The following is a 26,198-nucleotide window of genomic DNA, read 5'->3' on the forward strand; positions in this document are numbered from 1 at the left end:
ATTTTAGAAAACATCTTTTGTTTTTTTTTTTTTTTGCAAAACCGCAGAAATGGTGAAAAAACATTAAAGAATCATGCCAAAAGGCCATTTACAAATATCCTAATCATTTCATGGAATTTTGTATTGCTAAAAGGTGCCTCAGCTAGCTATTAATTTAATTTTCCATCATGGTGAAAATGTAATACTTTTGAATTAGCATTTTTAAAGTTTTGGATAAAAAAAAAAAAAAAAAACATTAAATAAATAATATATTATAAACATCTATTTCATGTAACTTTTTTCCTCATCCACAAAAGCAAAACTTTTGCTGTAAAAGATTTTTCCTATAATTATTTGTTTTGGGGTATGTAAATTATGTGTGTGTGTGTGTGTGTGTGTGTGTGTATATATATATATATATATATATATATATATATATATATATATATATATATATACACATACATACACATAGTTGTAGTCATAATTTACATACCCCAAAACAAATAATTATAGGAAAAATCTTTTACAGCAAAAGTGCCGTAAAAGATTTTTTAACTTGTGCCTTGCAAAAGTATTCAGACCCCTGACCAATTCTCGCATATTACCGAATTACAAATGGTACATTGAAATTTCGTTCTGTTTGATATTTTATTTTTAAACACTGAAACTCAATATCAATTATTGTAAGTTGACATTGGTTTTATGTTGGGAAATATTTTTAAGAAAAATAAAAAACTGAAATATCTTGCTTGCATAAGTATTCAACCCCTGTGCTGTGGAAGCTCCCAGTTTGCACCGATGAAAGAAATTGCCCTAACGAGGACACAATTACCTTACCATTGGCCTCCACCTGTGAACCATTAAAGTTGCTGTCACATTTTCTGGATAAAAACCCCACTGTTGAAGGATCATTGGTAAGGCTGTGAATCTGAAGGAAAATGAAGACCAAACAGCATTCTACAGAAGTTAGAGATAAAGTAATACAAATGCATAGATTAGGGAAAGGGTACAAAATAATATCCAAGGCCTTCCCTCAAAACTCAGCGCTCAAACAAGAAGGAGACTTGTGAGAGAAGCCACAGAGAGGCCAACAATCACTTTGAAGGAGCTGCAGAGTTCAGTGGCTGGGAGTGGAGTAATGGTGCACCAGTTAACCATATCAAGAGTTCTGCATAACACTGGCCTGTATGGGAGGGTGGCAAGAAAGAAGCCATTACTCAAAAAGTACCATCTGAAAGCATGTCTGGAGCTTGCCAGAAAGCATGAGAGTGACCCAGCTGCGATGTAGGAAAAGGTTTTGTGCTCAGATGAGACCAAGATAGAGCTTTTTGGTCAAAACTCAAAGTGCTATGTGTGGTGTAAACCTAACACTGCCCATGCCTCAAGACACACCATCCCTACAGTGAAGTATGGTGGTGGCAGCATCATGCTGTGGGGATGCTTCTCATCAGCAGGGACTGGACATCTTGTTACAATTGAAGGAAGAATGGATGGAGCAAAATACAGGCAAATACTGAAAGAGAATCTGCTTCAGTCTGCTAAAAAACTGAAGCTTGGGAGGAAATTCACCTTTCAGCAGGACAATGATCCCAAGCACAAGGCCAAAGCAACATTGGAGTGGCTCAAGAACAAAAAGGAGAATGTCCTACAGTGGCCCAGTCAAAGTCTTGATCTCAATCCCATTGAGAATCTGTGGCAATATTTGAAAATTGTGGTCCACAAGCGACGTCCAACCAACCCGAACAACCTGGAGCAAATCTGCCAAGAAGAATGGGCCAAAATTACTCCGACACTGTGTGCAAAGATGGTACATACTTACTCCAAAAGACTTAAAGCTGTTATTGCAGCAAAAGGTGGCTCTACCAAATATTAATGTGTGGGGGTTGAATACTTATGCAAGCAAGATATTTCAGTTTTTTATTTTTCTTAAAAATATTTCCCAACATAAAACCAATGTCAATGTCAACAATAATTGATTTTGAGTTTAAGTGTTTTAAAATAAAGTATCGAACAGAACAAAATTTCAGTGTACCATTTGTAATTCAGTAATATGAGAGAATTGGTCAGGGGTCTGAATACTTTTGCGAGCCACTGTATATATATATATATTGTAACGGATTGCCCTCTGGTCACACGTTTTTTCTTCTCCATATAAACACTTTAGACAGAGGATGCCAGGAAACACTGTACCGTGTGTTTATTATTTACAAACAAAACAAAACCTAACCCGACCTCGGGCCCTAGCTAAATAGTTGATGTTCCTAACTACTAACAGGGCAGGCTAAGCCTGTTACCTCGTCACCACAACCAAATCGCAATCCAAATCTTAATCCAAATACCTTTTCCAATAGTTCGTTTTCCAGTTTTCCAGTTTCCCAGCCTTTATATGAGGGCGACTTTTATTAATAATACTACGATTTTCAAACGCTGCAATATTTTATTACATGATTTCTACCATTTTAGAAGTATCATGGCTGCTTATTTTCTGTAATACTGTAGCCTATCTGTATGTACTACAGTGCATTTATTGACAATTACCGAGAGCCTAATAGGTGGGAGTTGGAAGGTCAGGGTAATACTGTACCAGCAAGTCAGGAGTGTGTATTGGTTGTCAAGGGGCGGGACAATGCTGGTGTGGCAGTTAAATCCAAGAGTGTGACACAGATGTTTTTCTGCACCAAAAATTACCTCCGAATATCAGTTTGATTTCTCTAAAAAGTACAATATACCCTACCTGGTTATTTAAACAAAACAACAAAACCACCTCGAAGAACTTCAGAAGGACTGCTGTTCTGTATGTAGTTCATCGTGCACTTTCAGAACTGTACTACCATAAAATAGAAAGTGCTTACTCTGTGTGAATACATTAGTTTGGAATTTACATGCTAGATTGAGGCTCTTTGGGAGCATGTCAATCTCGATTCCTGCAGCGTTTTGAAAACAAGTCAGTGTTATTTTCAGCTAGCACTTTGATGGCTGTAATTTTATTTCTGGGATCTAATTAAAAAATGCACAGAGGTTTCGTTCAAGTAACCCAGCATGACACGGGTCACTCCGAAATGGGAAAACAAGAGATGGGAGTAACACAGCACAAAAAACCCTTCTCAGGTCAGGTAACAGTGTTTAGAATGGAAAAAGAAAGTATAACACTCTGAACTATGATACTGGGTCTTAAATTGCACAACACCTGACCATGAAGTGCTGAGAAGCATTCAGACACTACATTACACTACACTACAAAACCTCCAAATTGTAGAAAATATTTTAATAAGACATTTAAGTCTATTTTTTTTAATTTACCCACATTTAAATGATAAATATAAGATATATAAGAAATGGAACCCACTCTGTTTCAAATTAATGAATTTGTGAGCAGCTGGACATTAATTATAAAAATCTATATAATGATTAAAAAATAATTATGCCAATATGAATGTTAATAGCAGCACCACAGAGTTCCATTATTGTTAGTGTCCTCCCAGTTTTTTCTGTAGTATAGAGCTTTAGACTGTATCTAAGTATGAAGAATAGATCAGCGTTTTAATGAAAGCCATTTATCCTTGAATGAACCTACACCTGGAAGAATTTTCCCAGCAGCGATAAGGCTCTTCAGAAGCAACAAAACATAAGTAACCAGGTAATACCAGAGAAATGATCACATATTTCCTGCTCTTTAATGATAACAACTGGTGGAATACAGTAAATGTGTAATTACATTGGTCTATACAATGATATTACCATGTAGTTACATCAAGATGAAGATGTAATTACATGCTAGTTAACATGTAAGTTGGCTAGTTACCCAATGTTTACAAAGCCACTGAATGGCTAGTCATGCCCTATAATATAAAGGGCTAGTGTTTTTTCTTGGCTGGGTATCCACATTTTCTTTAAGTGGAAGGTACAATTATCCAAGTAGGGCCGTACAATCCATCCAATTGTGTTGCTGGAAATGGGATAAATAGTGACAGCAAACCATTTCAAATTACAATGGGAAAATGCATAATACTTACTGGAAAAATGGTTCTATAAGTCACACTGTCATCAAAGTTGCTCCCCCTTTTTTGAGACTTCAATTTTGGGAAAACCTTTTTTGTGTTTAAAATACTTTTTTTACAATTTTTTTTTTCCCTACATGATCAATACCAATAAATAAAGAAAGATGTAGGTTTAGTTTCGAAATAATCCTTGTTTGCAACATCATATTCCATTAATATTTTTTGTTGTTTTTCATTTTTAGTTAAACTACTAGAAACTATTTGTATTTCAAAATTTAAAAAGTAATAACTAACAGAGCGTAAAATCAAGTTATCCATCACATTTGTATTAAACTACCGGGATTTTGTTTTAGTTTATCAAGTACCCAAACAAGTTCAAGAACATATCTTCTTTGCTTTCCTTAGCACTTCTTTCCTACACCATACTTAGACAATAGTTCGTAGTTAGGTATGAGTATAACTGTGGCAGTTCTAGTGTTAAACTCAAACAATAATTCTAATATTGTTTTTTTTTTTTTTTAAATAAAAAATCTAAAATCAGGCCCAATGTTCATGACAGATGTGGGAATGAATTCTGAACAACACTCACAGCTACTGTACACATGCTACTGTACAAATGTTTTATGCTATATATATATATATATATATATATATATATATATAGATATATATATATATATATATATATATATATATATATATATATATAATTTGTTAATAAATAAAATAACAAAAGTCGTTTTAATGTAAGAAAAAAAAAATGTTAAATGCAATTCAGTGACCGGTACAATTATAGTCTGATTCAGTGACGGTAAATGTCAGAGTAGGTGCATCGGAGTCCCATTGTAGTTCGTTTCACTGGCACGCTTTAAAAATAAAGACTAATTATGTTACACTGGAGAGTTTTTCAGTGTCATATCCTAGTATCACAGTATACTTCAGAACAGCGTATAGCTAAATTTGGCTCTTGTTTTGTAGATCATAGGTGTTTAGCTGATCAAGGTCAACTAAGTTTTCATGCTAACCTAATTCATGTATCCACAATGATGAAATGCAGGTTTGAAATCATGAACCAAGTAAGAAGTAACTTTTTTGTGAGTTGAAGCAGGTACATTATTGTTTTGCGTGGTGGAAGCACATTGTACTTTAGTGATTTACCGCACTTCAGTTATGCACCAGGCACATGACCGGTCACAGAATAGCATTTATGACCCAATGCAACATGAAGGAACTAGGATGAACCACACATGACTGATAACCATGACAAAGGAATAAGTCATTCATTAGCCATCAACCAGTGGAGCCTGTGTTTCCATAGACACATCTGAATGGCTGCAAGGCACACCGTCTCCTCATTTTAATTCATTACTGTGCATAAGCTTTCACAGTATCCATCACAAGCTACAATTTTAGAACACAGCAACATGTTAAGCATGAGGTACTTGTAAACGGAAGAAAGAAAAAAGAAGCAGCAAGGCAAGGCATTAATGGGCTTTTTTGTAAACCAACAATATTTACTATCTTGTAAGATAAATACATGCATTACTTATTGCAAATTAATGTGCTACCCAACCCTTGCTATGCCATTAAAAAGGCAGTTATTTTAACATTTCCAATTAACATAGCAATCCTAATCCTAATCCCTAATTCAATACCTCATTCAAGACCATGCAATAAGTAAACAAATTAGCTGTTTGTGTTCTCAACACCATACAGTGCCATGCAGCATTGTGTGCTTTCCTCTAACAGTACGTAAAGACAACAAACACAAATGGCTAAAAGCCTAGTGCACCTGTTACAATACTGCAAGGAGACTCATATTTATTTAGCAGGTACATCTGTTTGGAAGATAGTAACAAGAGATCTATTTATAGCTGCTCGAGACAGCAGGTCATTTACCTATATAATTAATGGTTTCAGTTAGGGAAAAGTTTTACTTTATGTGAGAATTAGATTATTTATTATTCAGTTAAATAAGATATTCATTGAAAAGAAAAAAGTCTGCTATGTGTGATGTGTCTACAAATAGATCTTTGATGTTGTTCAGAGTGCATATAACATCTTGGTGACTCAGACTTACTTAATCTTTTTTCACATACTATCTTTTAAAGCAGACTAATTTATAAACTCACCAATCAAATCAAATCATTGAATATAAGCAAGACAATCAAACGATTTCAAATATATGTACAGGGTGCCTACTCTCAGCTATATTTCATTTTTCTATTTAGATTGTATAAATATCACAGCAACTAGAAGAGAAAATGAGCTCCCTTCAGCACTGTCACATTGTTAATAAACAACATCTGTTCTCACATCCATTGGAAGTTTTTTTTTATTATTTATTTCTTGAAAGACAACTAACCCAAAGGAAAACTTTATTATCACAAGAACAACACCTACAACTATTTTATTTACATTGTACTGTGACAACAAATCATATCAGTACAGTAGTTTGTAACATTTAGTTTTTTAGAATACATAATAGGTTGAATTATGTAAAACTTTGAAGTGTAACATACAGAACTATGGACATTGTAACTTGCAAATTATCTATCTATCTATCTATCTATCTATCTATCTATCTATCTATCTATCTATCTATCTATCTATCTATCTATATATATATATATATATATATATATATATATATATATATATATATATATATATATATATATATACTTAGATGCAACTTCTCTTTAAATAGTAACAGGAGCATTACTGCAATGTGAAAACTATAATTCCCTCAACAAGGCAGATGAATTTTACACTTATGTGACAAGTGAAATCTCACTGCTATCACTTTTACTCAGAAATTCTGTTATCTTGCAGAAGAACGAAACGGTACACTTTGAATAAACACACTTCATAAAGGAGTTTATATAGTAAGTACAGCGCAGCAGCAGCAGACTGAATCCACTTTAATGTATTATCACCTTGTATTGCACACTTGAGGCACCCTGTAGTTACTGCTTAGTTGAGCAAAATACAGCATGAGATAAATGAATGGGTTCATACAAAAAGAGAATGGGAAAAAGTTATTAACCTAAACTTTGTAAATACAGAAAGCTGAAACATATATACAGTAAACACACACAGAAATGTTGCTATGATAGAAAGGTAAGCATTAAAAGAACATGAACGTGTTCAAAGGCCTACAGCCTTAAAAAGATTTAGGCAATTATGTTGATATGTTGTTGTGACTTACGGATTAGAGGCAGGCTGGCGTTGGCTGTTCCGAGCTTGTTGACAGCGACACATGTGTAGTTACCGTAATGATCCTCTGTCATGTTGGACAGAGTGAGAACAGATCTTGTGCTGTAGTTCTGAATAATAATCCCTTGTCGCCCATTGGAAAGCCTGTAGAATAACACCAGCAAGGTCAAAATAAGAGAAACATTTGTAACCCTGGTTCCCTGAAAAAAAAAAAGTCAACCATTATGAGTAGTGAAATGACCCTCATGTCACGTGACCTGAGCACATATTTAAAAAGCTGCCCGACAGGCCTGGTGTGACCATGTGTCTGTTGTTATGATAAGTAACCTAAAGTTCCCTTTCAATCTCAAAATGTCAACCATTACGAGTTGGGAAATGTATACCCAAGCTGTCGCAGTGAGCCAAAGCAGCCACAAGCCTTGCCCTGGCGTGAGCCTAACTGGAAAGCTGCTGCGCAAGACAGCAAGCTGCATCAAGAACTCTGGACCCCACAGAAGGTGTCGCTGAAGTAGCCACATTCAGTCTGTAAAACCTTATAAAGGTATGCGGTCGTATATGTCAGGTAGGGATGCCCCATGAAATACTGCCCAAGATGTCATAGTCCCTCTAGTGGAGTGAGATATAACATCACTTGGAAAGGGTAGGTTCCGCTATCCAATGCGACAAACACTGCTTGGGAGAAGGAGGGTGACTGGAACGCGTATATATATATATATATATATATATATTATATATATATATTATATATATATATATATATATATATATATACAAGGATAAATGCTATGCTTGCCCACATTTGTTACTCAATAACGTGCACATTCTCCTGAGAGAATACAGCATGCGCCATTGCATAGCATTAGTATTCTGAACACATAAGTGTAGTTGCAAAAACACAAAAACAATACATCAAAGAGAAGATGCATTATTCAAAAGTCTGCTCAATCACACCAACTTAAAAATCTACTTAGAGACACAGAATACAATTATACAAAACCTACCAACAGATTTAGGTTTCATTTCCTTTCAATTGAATGTTATTTGATATATCTGTGAATTTTATGCCTTACTTGCTTGCTTGCCACTTGAAAACTATTTCCTACCTGTAAGTCAAAATACCAATCACTTTGTGCCCTAAACTTTTCTCTGATTGGGTCAGATTCACTTAAAAAAAAAAAAAAAAAAAAAAAAAAACCTTTATGGCAACACTTTAAAGTGTCTATAATTACTGTGTATTTACGTAGTAGTTGTATAGTAAACACATGTGTACTTATACATAATTACAATGTTATTATTAGTGGCGGGCAACGATATGAAAATTGCATATCGCCATCATGCACGTATTTTTATATTGATACTCTAAGTCTGTGAAAACACAGAAATATAATAACACAATTGCAATATCAAACATGTATAGACGGTAACTGATATTTACATGAAAAGCAATAACTTACTTCAACTTAATGGAGCTTTGTTTCACATTATCCATGGAGAAAAACAAGGATTTGTTATACATTATTTTACTATTCCATCATCAGCCACCTCAAAACCGAAATATTTCTATACTTCACTGCGCACAGACTATAGCCAATCTGGAAGTAATTGAATAGTCAGCTGCTATACATGTACATACTGACTCGCGACACCTCTAAAAGTATTAAGTATGATGTCATGCAGAATTTTGCATTATTTTGAGATATTTTATGATGTTTTAAAAGTACATCTCATTTATAATACTGAAAACTCACATTTTAAAAATACATTAATAGCATAAGTAATGAACTGCTGAAGCAAGCTTATATCTCAAAATAATGCAAACCGGATGGCCAATGGTACTTATGCAGCAGGCAAATAACATATCTACCTCTGTGACTATGAACTGGAGTTATTACGTTTAAATTGATTTATTTATTTAAATTGTACGTATCTTTTTTGGAGAAGTGAGTGAGAGCATAGTGAGAAAGAGTGAGCAATAGTTAGTTTTATATTTATTTTGCCATGAACCCTGACCCAAAACAGGGATTTGCTGTTCATTGGTTTCATTTTAGTTAACGATTAAAAAAAAACTAATTCGAATCCCATCTGTGCACTGACTAAGGATTATTGCCCACATTGTCAAACAAGTAACACAGCAAAAACGATCCATGATGTGGTATAGTACAGAAAATCCAAAGCACTTGTTATTTATTTATTTTAGTTTTTTAATTGCTCCTGCAGTGATTTAGAGAACAGATCTCAAATTCCCGTGCACTAGAGCAGACATTTTGAAAAGAGCTTCGAAACAGACTTTACAGTTATAAGTGTAAAATGTCAGGATTTTAACAATGAAAATAAAAAATCCAGGCACGTTATTTAAACAGTTGTAGCAGCACGTAGGGATGCATAACGTTAGATTTTTTTGGAACCCCACTACTTAGTCTTTAAGTACATTGTAACTATGCATAACAACACTGTAATTATATGTAAGTGCACATGTATTACTAAGTAACTACAAATTACAGACACTTAATGTAAAGTCTTTCCATTTTATTAGGACAACAGCCTATTTATGATTTGATGATTTCAACTGCAAAAAAGAAATGCAAGAAACACACTTTAAATCCAAATATATTTTGCTAATTGAATGCTTCTTGCAATATAATCAGTGTGGATTAAAACAGGGTCCTCAACTGACTCAATCGAATACAAAAACAACATTCATATTTGGGTACATTAGATCAATGAGCTAGTGTTGAGTACCATACTTACTTTCTTTCGCCTTTGTACCACTCAAAGAGAGGAGCTGGCACTGCAGCTGTTTCACACCTTATTAATACAGTGCGTCCCACACCCACTCCAGCATGCTTCATTTCCAATATTGCCGGAGGAACTGTGGAAACATTACAACTTAGTCACATCCCTGTAAATATATGTGTTACAACAGAGCTGTCACACCTTTTTGGCTAAACAGCCATAGCAATGACAAGGGAATTGTTATGGGACACAAAGACATATCGCTAGTTTTACTAAGTTTGACTAAATAACCTGCAGAAATCATTCTGCCTGTTACACAGTGAAATTAATAATATCTGTACCTTTAAGAGGGAAGGAACAACAAGTTATTAGTTCGCCCCTGGTCTAGCATAAACAGAGTTTCTTACCTGCCCAGCAAACATGCACATGTGTCAAGAGAAAGTCTGGTAGAGCAGGCAAGGTACATAGAAGTAAAGCCAAAGGGTTAAGATTTATTATTTTGTTTACAACATGTAAATTGGTGGATGGCTTTGAACCTATGTATGACTACAAGGACTAGGTATGGTTCCTAGCATCTGACAGTAAGCTAGACATGATGTAGCAATACAAGACTAATGCCGTCTAATGTTTTGATTTGATTTTTACAAAAAGCATTCCTTTTCTATTCCACATAAAAGGCCATTTCTTTAAAATTAGGTTTGAATCTACTTTAGTTTTTTTAAGTTTTTTTTTTTTTGTTTTTTTTTTTTTTTTTTTTTTTTTTTGTTTTTTTTTTTTTTTTTTTTTTTTTTTTTTTTTTTTTTTTTTTTTTTTTTGTTTTTTTTTTTTTTTTTTTTTTTGTGTTTTTTTTTTTTTTTTTTTTTTTGTTTTTTTTTTCTTTTTTTTTTTTTTTTTTTTTTTTTTTTTTTTTTTTTTTTTTTTTTTTTTTTTTTTTTTTTTTTTTTTTTTTTTTTTTTTTTTTTTTTTTTTTTTTTTTTTTTTTTTTTTTTTTTTTTTTTTTTTTTTTTTTTTTTTTTTTTTTTTTTTTTTTTTTTTTGTTTTTTTTTTTTTTTTTTTTTTTTTTTTTTTTTTTTTTTTTTTTTTTTTTTTTTTTTTTTTTTTTTTTTTTTTTTTTTTTTTTTTTTTTTTTTTTTTTTTTTTGTTTTTTTTTTTTTTTTTTTTTTTTTTTTTTTTTTTTTTTTTTTTTTTTTTTTTTTTTTTTTTTTTTTTTTTTTTTTTTTTTTTTTTTTTTTTTTTTTTTTTTTTTTTTTTTTTTTTTTTTTTTTTTTTTTTTTTTTTTTTTTTTTTTTTTTATCACATAACATTATGATGTAACAATATGAAGCATTGTCAAATAACTTGAAGTAAAGTAGAGTCAATTTTCCAAACTAATTGGGGCCGATACTAGTTCGCAAAATCAATTTGTATGGATAATCAAACAGGTATTAATAACAATACAGTCAATCAGATAAGGGCCATGGGCAAAAATGGGCAATAAGTGAGGGTGCCAGTAGGTCTACTAGTACTACTAGTTTTATCATCTTTTCACATCTGTACGAAACATACACGGTTACTTTTCAGGAACAGTTTATACTTAAAAAATAAAAATAAAATATAAACACTCATTTAGTGTCAAATTACGAAAACAGTTCGATAAAAACAAAAACAGTTCTTACTGTACTGGTCATTTGAACTTCACTGTTTGTGGCACGACTATAAGCCTGTTGAATACTATCCCCAATCAAAAATTCCATCTATTTATTTTACAAAGCAATTTAAGCTCAACAGCATTCTTTAAACAGTTAAAAAAAAAAAAAAAAAAACATTGAATATGTAAAGGCAAACACTTTTTTTATACGAAAAGTAAAAAAAAATACAAATCAATAAAAAAAAACTATTCTGCTGTTTACAAAACTGCAGCTTTAGTTTAAGTGAGCCTTCAAACAAATCTCTTACCGTACATGATTTTAATATTTACTGTGGTTTATAAAAGTCACTTATTTTAGACTGCGTCAAGCCTTCTTCAGGTTAAACAAATCAACCCATTCCATCAAGGTAAGCCATTTGTTTTTATTCATCAGAATGCCTCCGATTGTACTTCGATTAACAGTATAGCAGTATATCACTTAGACGAGAAAACATTTGCGATGTCTTACTTTCTTATTTTCATATGCATAGATGCAGATTTTTTTGTTTTGCTATGGTGTTAAATGTAGGGTTGACTTGTACTTTCTGTTTTGCTTTGGGAGTGGGAGTGTTGATGACATTAGTATGAACTTTAAGTTAATGACAAACTAAGAAAGCGAGTCAAAGGTTAACTGCATAACTTTGTTATTTTAATTGGCCATGATTATCCCGCTGGCGCTACAATGAGAGAAACTACAATGCTGATATTTATTTTTGCTTGGCTTGGGAAGTTGGCGGGTGGCGGACAGCGGGGTGGCGATATAACAAGTAAAAATAGCACTGTTTTATATTGGTGACACTTTTTAATACTGGCGGGTATTTAAGCCTCAGGCACGGCTTGCATGGAGTGCAAGGCACAGGAGCGCTTAAGCACAGCACGTACCGAGGTACCGAAGCACCAAGGGCACCGCGTGCACTAGGCTATGCGTGTACCGAGGCACTGAGTACCATGTGCACCGAGTACCATGCGCAGCAAGAACCGCGTGGTCTGGGTGTTCCAAGCATGCAACAGGGAGACACACAGGCTGAAGTCGGGGCGGGCGAGTTGAAAAAACAGGGGAGCGCACATTTATTTTTTTAAAATTTTTTTTGGCCCGACACACCTGGGTGGAGGAATTACATGGCTGTAGTTTTTATTTATTTATTTATTTATTTTTAATTACACTGCTGCTAAAATTCACAACACAGGCAAAGCGGGGTCGTGGGACAGGGTCAACACACAGGTGGACACGCAACAACAATACACAGTAATATTTATTTATTTATATTTCGCCCAAACTGCGTGGATAGCAGCCGGTGGAATCATTCAACGGCAGAGATACAGCAAAGCCTAGCCCCGGCGACAGAACTACATTCTCCCCAAGAGTGTAGGCTGAAAAGACAACACACACGCAACATTAATCAATACTGCACAGGCAGTCGCTCACACACGACAGACAGTCTGCAACAAAAACTAGGCAGGCTGTGAAGAAAGGGCAAGAAAGAAGCTAAAAATTAGAGCTGCTGATTCCAAGAAAGCGGCAAGCCAGCTTTCAGCACGAATGCAAGCGAACTGCAGTCGACTCAAACAAGCTCTTTCAAAAACACACTCAATTTAGTAAGCACAGAAGCTTACCTTACCGTAGGTGAGATTAAAAAGAGAAAATGGCTTCCATGGGTTGACTGTTTAATCCCTCGATAGGGAGGACCGAGGACTTCACCCCAGGAAGGGGCCTATCAGCAGCTCTGACATAAAATGCTCAGTGAATATCTGCTTATTGCAGGCATATTCCATAAGTATGTTGGTGGTTGTCTTTGAACTGAAAGGTAACTTTAACACCTACAGTTAAGGTAATGAAATTGACTTTATACTGTATTTTAAAACATAAATCATCTGAAATCTGCTTTAATTAAATATTCACAAGAGAAAACCAGAAGTGTGCGAGTAATTACATAAATAATACAATTACTGGAATGAGATTCAATATTTTGCTATAGCCAACTGCATCACACAGGAAGAAAATGTGTTCTTCCTTGGTTGAATTTTTAGAGGCTAAACTGCATGGAAGTTGCTTGGAAAGTAAATAAATACTTAATTGATGATGGAGGTAGTGTACTCTAGTTTACATAGAACTACTGGTCAGTTCCATAGCAGATATGTGTAGTTTGTTGATATGTGATCTTACTAGGATTACACACATTTTGTATTTCACATAAATATTAACAAACATTGTTACAAAAGTACCACGATTGAGGTGCTTACTTGAGGCGTGCAAGTCACCAGATCATACCCAGCCTCCGCTCAGGGCTTTTGGAAAATTAAGTGGTAAGTGAATCCTAAGCATGCACAAATTACAATAGCATGCACAAATTACAACAGTGCTGTATTTTGAATATGATAGCTAACTGACAGAGAGGGAATGAATCTGAGTCAACAGTCTCCCTTCCGACCTGGGATAGTGCTGTATAACAGGAACAGTGTGCCCCGGACTGGATGGTTTGACCATTCCAGGGTCAGTCGGAAGTCGGCCATCCAGAAAGGGGGAGGAGTCACAATACCAGAAGTCATTGCCTTAATGTGGTAGGCAATGCATCAGTCATGGTTTAGAGGATACGTGATTGCACTCTCTACCGAAGGGGGCGTGACTGAAGGTATATCAGGGGATGTGGCCAAGCAATCTGTTCCTTGGGTATGGTTACAGAAAGATCTATAAAGACGAACTGTGTTATAAAGAAACCGTGAGTTCTGTGTGTTGTTTTTGCCTGTCTATTTAAACTGTTATTTGCCATTATAGAAGGCTAAACTCTGGGAGCTGTAGCTAAACCACCAGCAAATAAACAGGACTACACTTCACTATTTTACATGAATAAACCTGTAAATCACCACTTTCACTAACAGCACTCACTCTGGACTTGTGACTGTGTTGTGTTTGTGTGTGTCTTGTTTAGTGTATTGTTATTTCGGCACTGAATCCCGTGGTTTGCCTGAGCGAGACACATCGTTGTGTAGAGCCATGTATTACACTATGTAACACAATTTTTGTTCCTGGGTAGTGAGTGTTATTTCCTAATTGCTTATGCCTCAAAAGTATAGAAAGTGACTATTATTCCCCACAAACTTTGCTTTTGTGACCAGGACAGTGATATTTTGAAATTTACCAATTTCAATTGAGAAAACGGGCGAATTTGTGTCTTTTCGTTCACATAAAGTCAGAAAAAAACAACATATGAATTCAAATTAACATGTATTTATACTAAAGTAATACAAAAATGACTAAAAAAGATTTAGAAGCAAGTAGTTTTTTGAGATTTACGATTATACTGTAACTCACTTTCACAAATCAGCCCCCAAATGTAGTCTCCCATCATGTTCTCGTTATACTGTCCTGGTAGCGGCGTTCAAAGTCCAGTATATCCTGGTGGAAGCGCTCACCTTGCTCCTCCGAGTATGCTCCCATGTTCTCCTTGAATTTATCAAGATGAGCATCAAGGATATGGACTTTGAGGGACATCCTACAGCCCATTGTGCTGTAGTTCTTCACCAGAGTCTCAACCAGTTCCACATAGTTTTCGGCCTTGTGATTGCCCAGGAAGCCCCGAACCACTGCAACAATGCTGTTCCAAGCCGCTTTCTCCTTACTAGTGAGCTTCTTGGGGAATTCATTGCACTCCAGGATCTTCTTTATCTGTGGTCCGGCGAAGACACCGGCTTTGAATTTTGCCTCAGACAGCTTAGGGAAGAAGTCTTGAAGGTACTTGAAGGCTGCCGACTCCTTATCTAGAGCTCTGACAAATTGTTTCATAAGGCCCAATTTGATGTGCAGTGGTGGCATCAGCACCTTCCGGGGGTCCACCAGTGGCTCCCACTTGACGTTGTTCCTCCACACAGAGAACTCGGTCCGCTGTGGCCAGTCCCGCCTGTGGTAGTGTGCCTTGGTGTCCCTGCTGTCCCAAAGGCAAAGATAGCAGGGAAACTTGGTAAAACCGCCTTGGAGACCCATCAGGAATGCCACCATTGCAGCCTCTTGATGCCATCTCAGAAAAATGCAGATATGTATCCACTTAGGCAGCTGGAACTAAACTGAACTGGTGGGCTTAAGGCCCCTGTATTTATACCGCTATTTATATTACTGGAAAGTTCTAGAAGTTACTCCAAGTTTACTCAGCACAGAATCTATCTAGAATGTTCTGGAAAATAGGTACATTTCAAAATATCACTGTCCTGGTCACAAAAGCAAAGTTTGTGGGGAATTATAGCCATTTTGTATACTTTTGAGGCATAAGTAATTAGGAAATAACACTTACTACCCAGGAACCAAAAAAAATAAATAAATAAATAAATTGTTACACTGTGTTATTATTTATCAGCAAATAAAGAGCTGCTTTTTCATTGTGAACTGTCATGTGTCTATCATTCCTGTGCACTACAAAACACTTTGCCACATTAACATATGCTATGTAAATAGAAAATTGTGTGATTCAAACATACTATAAATACAGCTAGGAGCTAAATTTCATCAGCCTATTATACCAGTCTTCAAATCTTTGCATTTGTTGCCAGCTGGCTTTCGTACAGATTTTAAGATTCTGCTCTAACCTAATCCTAATGTAAGTCTGTATTGTATTACTAAACTCATGCATCAGTGTCAGTTCAATACTAGGCGAGGCAAGGAGTTATTTGTGGGGTTCATTGTTACCTTTCTAAAGTGATTACCTTGCTTGTAGCATAACCTTATAACATAGCATGCTAACAAATTCAAACTAATAAACACTATATTCGAGTGCACAGAATACTACTTTCAAATAACTACAGTGACTGTGATGGACTGCTACCCTAATGATGGTGGATGTAACTCATTACTCACTATATTTACATGGCAAACATTCAGCACTTCAGAATGATCTTATTACATGCAATATTTAATTATTATTTCATATTTACTTAATTAGAAAAAAAAGTATTTGGAATACTTGCATTGTGCATGCATTCATAGAGCCCAGTAAAGGTCTTGCATAGAAAAAAGCCGGTACACTTCTCATTTATTATAACACCAACAGTCAGGAGTTTGTTAAAAGCCAGTGTTATGTTATTACCTGAACAAGGAAATAAAGGGCTTGAAACACTATACAACAGTGGGATTATTACAATATTTCTGTGTGTGCTTTCATATTTTTGACTTTAGGCTGTCCTGTATTAGTGTTATTGTATGCACCAAAAATCTACTGCAAAATTAGCCTATGGTTATTACAGTAGGGCAATACAAACTATTTTGTTTAAACATGCTAATGTCATCCTGTAAGCTAAAAGGTGTAAAGGTGAAACTAGGTCTCCAGGTCAATTATGGTGGCTTAGGAGACTTGGTGGTCCAGTGGTTAAAAAAAGGACTTGTTACCCAGAGGTTACCAGGAGGTTCCCAGTTCAATCCCAGCTCAGCCACTGATTCACTGTGTGTGATCCTGAACAAGTCACTTAACCACCTTGTGCTCTGTCCTTCATATGAGATGTAAAACCAAAGTGACTCTGCAGCACCAGCTATGATGCATAGTTCACCCACTAGTTTCTGTAAGTCATTTTGGATAAAAGTGTCTGCTAAATTGCTAATTCATAATAATAATAATAATCAATTCATAAGAAATATATTTTACTGCTCACCTCATTCTGCACTCTGACAGTTCTGAATAACAAACAGCATGCACACAAACATATTGCCTGTGGGAGCTACTTGTGCAGCGATGGCTTTTCTTGGAAACTTATCACTGTAGGACATTCCTACCTGTGTGGTGTGGGCTGACCTTGGCAGCCTGCCTGCTCAGTGTTGGTGTAATTCACTTAGATAGATTTCTTACTGCCTACTGTGGCAAACCGCAAAATTCTCACTATTATTATCCAGCTTTATCTGAACTGTGGAGGGGCTGACCCCTTAATTGGAGGAAATTACAGAACCAAACGAAGATTAAAGAAAACTACCTCATTATTGTTGTCCATATTTACAATGGATGTAGCACTGTAACATTTTCCTGTGAAGCGATCTAATTATCAAGATAAATAAACATAAGTCTAGGTATTTCATGTTTCCTGTTTATCTGCTTATGTTTGCTCATTATAAACTCACAGGCAATTCAAGCTGTCATCTTTTGCAAAATGTTTATGATTTCCATTACATGAGAGTAGATGTTGAACTTCATGCTGATTTCAGCTCGGCTCTCGCCAAGATAAGCACTAACTAAGATGTAGCTTTGCATTAAACTAATGTGATCCATCTGCATCTCCATCCATTTGCGTTGTTTTCCATCTGATGATGATGTAAAAGGTATTACGTAGCTTTCACTATGCTTCTGAATTTAATGTGTACTGCTGTGCTGGTAAAATGCAAAAGAACTAGTGCCAGCCAAACCACCCTACTCAAGCTGTTAGCAATGCAATATGTCTTACAAAGCAGTACAATGTGGTTTTAATTACATTCTGTCAACAGGCTGGCTGGTGGTGACGTCAGGCCAGGAAATAGACAGACAGGACTGCTGAGTGAAATGCGCTGTTGCGCCAGTTTATTATAAATAAAAGATGTAAACAAAACACTGAGCACCAAAATAAATGGCACGTTGGCCAAAAGAAACAGATACTAAACAAACACAGTGAGACAAACCAAAAACAAGTAATGTGCTGATTTAAAGTCAGCGTGAATAGCAAATGTGATTCTTTTCTGTTCTCTCCTCACCGAACATTCAACCCAGAGTCAGTGATTTGTGCATCTATATATACAGCTGTGCCGATGTCACAGGAAATAAGTTAGCGTTTGCCTTTTTGAGCCTTTCTACGCGTGCACGAATCTTAGAGCTTAAAGGCAAGGTTAAGAAGTCGACTTTCTGTTCAGAACAGACTGTTATTGTGATGTTTCCAATGTGTCTAGTAAATTGTTTTACTCTTAATGTTGTCAGGATCTTTATTAAAAGCTACAGTATATGTGGTAAACATCGGAAACATGTAGTTGTAATATTAATAACATGTTTTTCATATTATTTTTTAATAATAGGTTAACTTTAGGCTACATAGTTTACAAAGGTTACATTTAAAATTGCTGGCTACTTTATATTATAGGCTTTCTTCATACATGTACTTGCAATATATTTGCAAGTATTAGTGAAAGAGAAATAAATACAATACATGCAATATTTTGTATATGGGTTATGCCATAAGCAGAAATAATTTATCATTTGTTGTGCAATTTATTTTTATGTGCAATTATATTTGTGTTTAAAATGTAATAACAGTTTCTAATACAACATGTTACCTATTATTTAATAATATGTGTTCAGTTTAATTTCCAGTTTACAAAGACGCAGCAAACTCTCACCAGGGTTCTCATTTTAAATTTTTAATCGCCGTGGATATTTATATTAGGTTTTCTTTGTACAAGTAATACAGCAAAAGAGAAATAAACACATGTATAATTTGTATGTGTTAACATACTGTATCAGAAACCATTATGTATTTGTCTTGCAATTTATGTTGATGTGCAATTATATACTGCAGTCATAAGACAGTGTTGAAAGCATTCAGCCAGTTTTGAAATGCCGGTCAAGTTATCAGACACTTAACTTGTATAGATAGTTTCCCTGTTTCAAGCAGTGAAATTCTTCACTCCGAGAGATTTATAATTGCACTGGAATAAAACGTGCAGTGAAATACTCTGTTATACATTTTCAAAAATAATGAAACATTTAATATTTAATAAGTATGAAAGAAATCTCAGCTTATTGTAACACAGTCAAAAGACTATTTGTTGTTTAAATTATTGAGAACAGACATTTTTGCTGCTTTTTATTAAAATGTGTTTGACCACAAACGTGTGTGTGTGTGTGTATGTGCGTACCGTACCAGTATGTGTGTGTATATATAGACACACACACACACTCATGGAAGTTAACAAAGAAAAAATCGCCACAGGCTGGACCTGCAGCTGCCAAACTCCTCTGAGCGCTGGTTCAGACGGAGAGGGCTTTGGTGGCTTTTTTTTTTAATTCCCCTTCTTCCAAACATGACATCCTGGTGATTCATGATGAAGGCAATGATTTAGGTAAATTGAAAAGTGTGAAATTAGTTAGAAAAATGTTGTTTTGGGGGGGGGTTGCTGTCCATATGAATGACATGGTAATTATATATTCCTAAAAAACCTCCAGGATGGAATTTAATCGTACCTTCTGTAAATACATCCTTCCCTTCCCATACCCACCATTACACCTTTGTTTTTATTGCATATATTGTTTTGAATTGTATATTTTCTATTGTGTACATGCATTGCGTGTATTGTTTTGTTTTAATAAAAGTGCATTTTTTTAAAATCTTTGTTATTGAGAAACGTATATAGACATAAGTATTACTCTATGGTATGCAATGAATGCTGCATGATATCTACATTATAATAATGACATGTTTATATTTGATTAACGAGATCCGGTGTAAAACATAATCAATAAAACAAATCAGATAACGTGAAGAGCAAGTTCTCACACAGAGTTTCACATCATAACCTACAAGTAAAAAGTACACCTGTGATATGACGTTTTATCTTTCCTGAAATACAACGACTGAGGAGTGGAGACTTTTATTGTAGAAGTGAGGATCAGAGATTTGCACAGAGTACTACATTCAATTGGAGAGCTATCTGAATTATTAGTACAGTATTTGGTGTGGTGCAAGTACATCCACCATGTCAAGTAGGATTGCAGATGTTCATATATACAATGCAGCTGCACTTTAGGGCGGTATGTATAGGAAGCCAATTGTTTTGTGCGTTTCTCAAATTATATATACACCTTAAAACACCACCTTCCACTAAAAAAGTTTCCATATTAACAGGTTTATCCCATGTTGAGTTGATTACAACGTCAAAACATTACTCTACATGAAGAAAAGAGTTTGTACCCACTTTCCCACTCAATTTATTGAAAAGCTTCAAAGTGACAGAGCAATTTACCATGAAAATAATATAACTTTGTTAAAATGAGCCTACATAAACACTTATTGTTATCCTTATTATACATGAACGACATTTTTTAAAGGAAATACACATTTGGTAAGTAGTGATTTTAAATATGCATAGACATAAATTATACAGACAAAGTAATGTTTCTAAAATAATTATTTATGTTAAAAAAAAAAAAAAAAAATACAGCGAGCAATGTATTTGTAATACAGATGAAATGTATATATGCATTACAATAAATGTCACCTTTAAACAAAGAAATACCGTCTTCAATAGACTTCGATAAATAAGATGACAACATATATAAACAAAAAATACTGTCTGCAATGCAAAACTTGTTTTCATTTCTCAAAAAAAATACAAATGGTGTCTTGTAATTTTCGATGACTCTCCACAGAGAACTTTAAGTTGCCTTTAAGTTCTAAGATTCCTGTGACACCAGGATTCAATTACTAATTTCCATTCACTTTAATCCCAGCATGTGAACTCATCTGTGCAATCCCTGTGCCTACATACAACTATACATTTTAAATCACTCATGCTACTTAACCCACACTCCTTGCACCAATACATACACACCACATAAAACAAAAAACACAAAAATATGCATCCCACCACATATTCCTTTACAACTAAAGTAAAAAATTATTCAAACCATGAATACTAAACAAGGATTTAATATAAACAGACATCTGTTATGCATTAATTCAGTAATGGTTGCTATGAGGTAAATGGTTTCCACAGTAATGCTATTTGTATTTCTATGTATTTACCTAAGCTGATTATGTAAAAATGCACTGCAATGTAGTATATTGCCCATTTTAAACTTGGAATATTGTGGTGTATGTATTAACATGTACATACTTTATTCTACAGTCAAGATTGGTAAAGAACAGCTAAGTGGAGACTGGGCATGAAGCAGTACAATCACTGCTAGGCATATGTAATAGGGCGGACACTATGCGAGATCATGCACAGCCCAAGCAGGCATCTTAACCACGATGCAAAAGAGCACCGCTCAACTGCGGGTGTGGTTATAGAATTTTTAACCTCCTCTCACTGACAGGGGTTATGTAATATTACATATATGTAATATTAGTGCGTCGCACAACACTGCCCGTTACTTATAATAAAGCATGTTGAAAAATGGATAACCAATGTGGTAAATGCATACTACAATCCTTCGGAAAGGAAATGGTAACTATGCTAGCGTGTGAGCATCCCTGCATTTGTTGCTGTGTTTTAAGTCATGTGAGAGAAGCAACAGAAGAAACTAAGGAAACCAATTTGACTTCAGCTCCTGAAGCTTTGTTACTGCTTTAGATTATTTCTAATCGAAATGCACCTTTGTCAAACTGTTTCCTTCATTGATATGTGACAAGATAGGTCTGAACCTATGGTGGCAACAGATTACAAAATAGGTTTACTGGGAATAAACACTTTATAGTTTGTCAGTTTAGAAAATGAGTTTAAGCCCTCAGACATAAAGAAACACTTAAGAAATCTATCAGCCTTTTTGTGTTCAACACAAAGCAAGTGGGAAACAAGAGCTACAGAAAGCACTCAAAATTAAAAGGACTACAGCTCTGTTAATCTCTTGGAGGAGATTTCTACTGGTGACTTGATACCATAATTATATGGAAATGGTCTTGGTGGAGCCCAATGGGGATTGACAGATTACCCTTACTCACCGAGACGTTGATCTCAGCACGATCGGTCTCTCACTTATACTTCTGTGTGTCTATCTAGTAAAGGTGCTTCCATTACATATTTATATCATTTATCCATTATTTATATTCAATTCTGATCCAAAACATTCCACACCTAAAAACAAAAAGTTATATAGTTGCTGCTCCTTCTAAAATTGCTAGCATGCCCGGAGTGGGGGCTACCTGTCTGCCGGGGCCACTAGAGGTTTTCCCCTAATCAGCCTCAAGGGGTTTTTTCCTCTCCACTGAGCAGCAGGTATACACATAGTCACATCCCACTAAATTACTAACCATCCTCCTGTTTGTCCCGTTTGTCCTTCTGGTCTTTTGTTTGTTACCGCTGGCATGTGCTGACTTGTTTGTCTCACGGTGTGGGAGATTTCATGAGGAACCGGGGGTCCATCCTTTGGGGGGCAAGTGAGTCTCACTCCCGACCTCAGGGCTAGGCATCAGCCTCCCTTTACCTTCAGGGGGGTTGTCACCATGTGAGTCAAAGCGGACCCCCCGGCCACACTCTGTCCTTTCGCAGCTCCTGCGCTTCTTGCCTCACTCAAGGCTCTGTTCCATACTCTGCCTCAATTCGGGACGTGGCCACTCCGTGCTCGAGTCCCATACTAACCTCTATGCCTTGTTCTTATTTCAGGTCCCAGGCAGCGTGAAGTCTCAGCCAATTGGGGGTCTAACGAACGCCCCTTTACAGAAATCTCAGACGCTGGGTACCTCTTCTCCCTCTCTCCTTTTGTGTCCCGGTCTTGCGGGACCGTCTTCCTCCCGAGGGGCGGCTCCCCAAGTCATAACCGTCGTATGTGTTTTCGGTTGCTGGGTCCTTTGCCCCTGGGTTGTGTAGACATCGTCACCCTCAGTCAGTGACCACCTTCTATCCTAGCTTCCACGTCCAGCTTCGCTGGTCTGCTACTACAGTGGGCCTCGCCCACTCTTCTATCCTAGGTCCGGTCGTTTCTAGCCGGCACTCTGTCCTACTTACCGCTCCCTTCTGCTTCTTCTGTCCTATCCTTACACCCCCAGCTCACGCCCCGTGAAGTGTTATCCAGCGTAGTTCAGGAGGCATGCAGCAGGGGGCTTCCAATTTCCTGTCAATTAGTACCTATTCTCTGTTTAAGCCCTGACCACTTGCACCTTCGCTGTCTAGTGTTTCGTTTTCCTCCTCCTCCCCTCCTCCACCTTCTCATACATGCCTTCGCATTGGTTATCTCTGGGGGGCAAGTGAGTCTCACTTCCCCGACCTCAGGGCTAGGCATAAGCTTCCCTTTACCTTCAGGGGGGTTCTCACCATGTGAGTCAGAGCAGACCCCCGGCCACACTCTGTCCTTTCGCATCTCCTGTGCTTACCGTGTCTCACTCAAGGCTCTGTTCCATACTCTGCCTCAATTCAGGACGTGGCTACTCCGTGCTCGAATCCCATGACATCTCTTATACAATAAGACACACTCTAAACACAGTGTAGTAAGAGAACACCAGCGAATAACATTCTAAAAAACAAAAAAAACAAACACATTCTACTAAATACAGCCAGAAGATTTCAAATAAGATGAACCTCACCCCCCACCCCCAAAAAATGCAACCCTGAAACAAATTAAGCATCTAATCTTATCGGTGATGTGAGCACTGTGAGGCTTTGCAAACTGTTCACCTGACTTCAAAGAGTGCTCATGAAATTTCATGGACTGGCCTTGATAATAAACAAATGCAATTAAGACTGCGTATGCTCATTTTTCGAATGCCATTTGTCATTCATGGGATGCACATAAAGTCTAACCAAAACCGTAGGTTGACTTTGGTGCATATTACTTCAGTTATGGAATTGAAAAAAATAATGACATTTTAATAGATATCCATGAAAAATATTTTCTACATTTTAACCGGGAAACAGGTGTGTGTTTAAGGGGGGTGGTCCTGGTTAGTGTACAGCAAAACTAAATTTACTTAGCTAATGTGTTTTGTTGGAGAGTAGCCTGTAACAATGGCATGTAAAAGAACAGTAATAATACTGACAAAAAAAGTGGGTCAGGCCAAATCTAACTTAAATTGTAAATGGGAACATAGTATGATTAATGTATCATAGCTTATGACTTAGTTACAGAAATAAAACAGTGCACTGGAGAAATATAAAGGGACATCAATCAGTTAGGGAACTTAATTTGTATAAAACAAGGTACAGTGCTCCCCCTTTACAAGGTGGCCCTTTACACTGCGGAACAGGTTATAAGGCAGTATGGTCATGGCTTCCATTTGGCCTAATGCCATTACACCTACACTAGTATTCTTGTTATAAGGCAGGACACAAACAATATGGTCTCTTAGCTATGGCTCCCAGCTACAGAGTTATAAACGGGGAGCACTGTATTAGTTGTAACCCCCAAAAAAGTTCTGTAAGGTTATTTAGTTATTTTGTATAGATCTCTAACTTTTATCACTTAAAAGAGTCCACTACTTTACCTACCAGGTGAAAATACAGAGGAAGGCTTGCAAACAAAGAAAACGAAAACACATTTTCTATAAAAGGGTCAAATGTAATGATCTAAAAAGTGGCTGATCTAAATAATGCCATCTTAAAACTTTTAAACCTGACCTGTATGTATCGTATTTATAGTATTAAAGTGATGCATAGGGGGCAGGCCGCAACCTCAGTTTTTCATTATTTCAGAAAGAATAATCTGTTTGCGTATGTAGTAGATTTCTTTGATGCCCCCCCCCCCCCCCCCCCCCCCCCCCCCCCCCCCCCCCCCCACCCCCCCCCCCCCCCCCTAATGTAATTTGGTAGTCATGGTAGAGTTGATGCAGTTTTGTGTCTCTGACACCACTTCCAAGGTACCACACAAGCAGTCCAATATATAGGAATGCATTAAACAAATCCAAAAATCCTACTTAATACAAAATCACACATATTTAAAACCTTACATTGCCACACCTTTAAGGTAAAATATAACTGGGGAACAACACTGATCTAAAGGAAGAAATGGGACATAAAAAACAGTAATGGCAAGTCATGTGTGAATTGCTTTGCAGACTGTCAGAAATCCAAAGCCAAGCAGCTCCACTTTCAACATTTTAATGGGCCTTGGGACTGTATGCATATCTGGCCTAATTGCTTATTATAATTTTAATGTGCATTTTCATAATTCATTAAAAATGATTATAAAGCTTTGGTGGTCAATTATTATTAGGGTTCATATAATAATGGTCTTTTATTGCTGGCTTAACATTTACATTGTAAAGTTGCCCTTTCAAATATTATAAAGGTGAAAAAACAGTGTTTTTGTTTAGTTTTCAAGAACAAAAAGGTTATTCCTTTTGTCATAACTTTCACTCACATAGATGCCTTTAAAATGAAATTAATAAAAGGTACAAAATGTTAGGCATTTATTAGATCTAAAACGCTAGATTGCTTGGATTATACTTAAAATGGTGTAGCTTTCTGTTAACTAGCAATTTACATGCATTTATATAGATAATTCTTGTAACGTTACAATTAGGGGTAGTAGTGAGCATTGATTTCATAGCTAAACCTTTCCAGTTTTACTTTATTCAAATTTCCCTGCTGATTATTTAAAAAGTATTTTTAACGCAAGAAAACCTTAGATACAATATCAGGTGCCATCTTGGTACTTTGAAATACATTCACAGCATATAACCTCAATGTTTTGCCTTTTTTTCCCCACAGATGTGCCATCTTTGTTGGGAACAAGACTGTTCACAAAGTAGTGCTGTGTTTCCTGAAACTTTTTTTTGCCTGCAACACAAATAAAAAAAGCCAATTTTACTTTAAACCAGACTGTAATTACTGTATTCCTTCGAATTTAAGATGCAGCCCAAATTTCCCACCCTCAATTTGAAGAAAAAATAAAACATCAAATAAATATGAATTTACAAAGATACAGCCTGAATTACACACATGGAGGCAGTTCTGT

The 26,198-nt window shown here is 36.0% G+C and overlaps 1 protein-coding gene across 1 annotated transcript in view; it reads right to left on the reverse strand.

The window, feature by feature from the left end:
- LOC121327026 (neuronal growth regulator 1-like) overlaps positions 1–26,198 on the reverse strand; it is a 338,159-nt gene that overhangs the window by 48,004 nt on the left and 263,957 nt on the right. Inside the window, exons 5-6 of the mRNA XM_041270785.1 lie at positions 9,948–10,068; positions 7,192–7,343 (exon numbers count right to left, since the gene is read on the reverse strand). Of these exons, the coding sequence (XP_041126719.1) occupies positions 7,192–7,343; positions 9,948–10,068 (273 nt within the window). The remainder of the gene's footprint in view (positions 1–7,191; positions 7,344–9,947; positions 10,069–26,198) is intronic.

Source organism: Polyodon spathula, chromosome 14 (assembly GCF_017654505.1).
Source record: "Polyodon spathula isolate WHYD16114869_AA chromosome 14, ASM1765450v1, whole genome shotgun sequence".
Taxonomy (NCBI): domain Eukaryota; kingdom Metazoa; phylum Chordata; class Actinopteri; order Acipenseriformes; family Polyodontidae; genus Polyodon; species Polyodon spathula.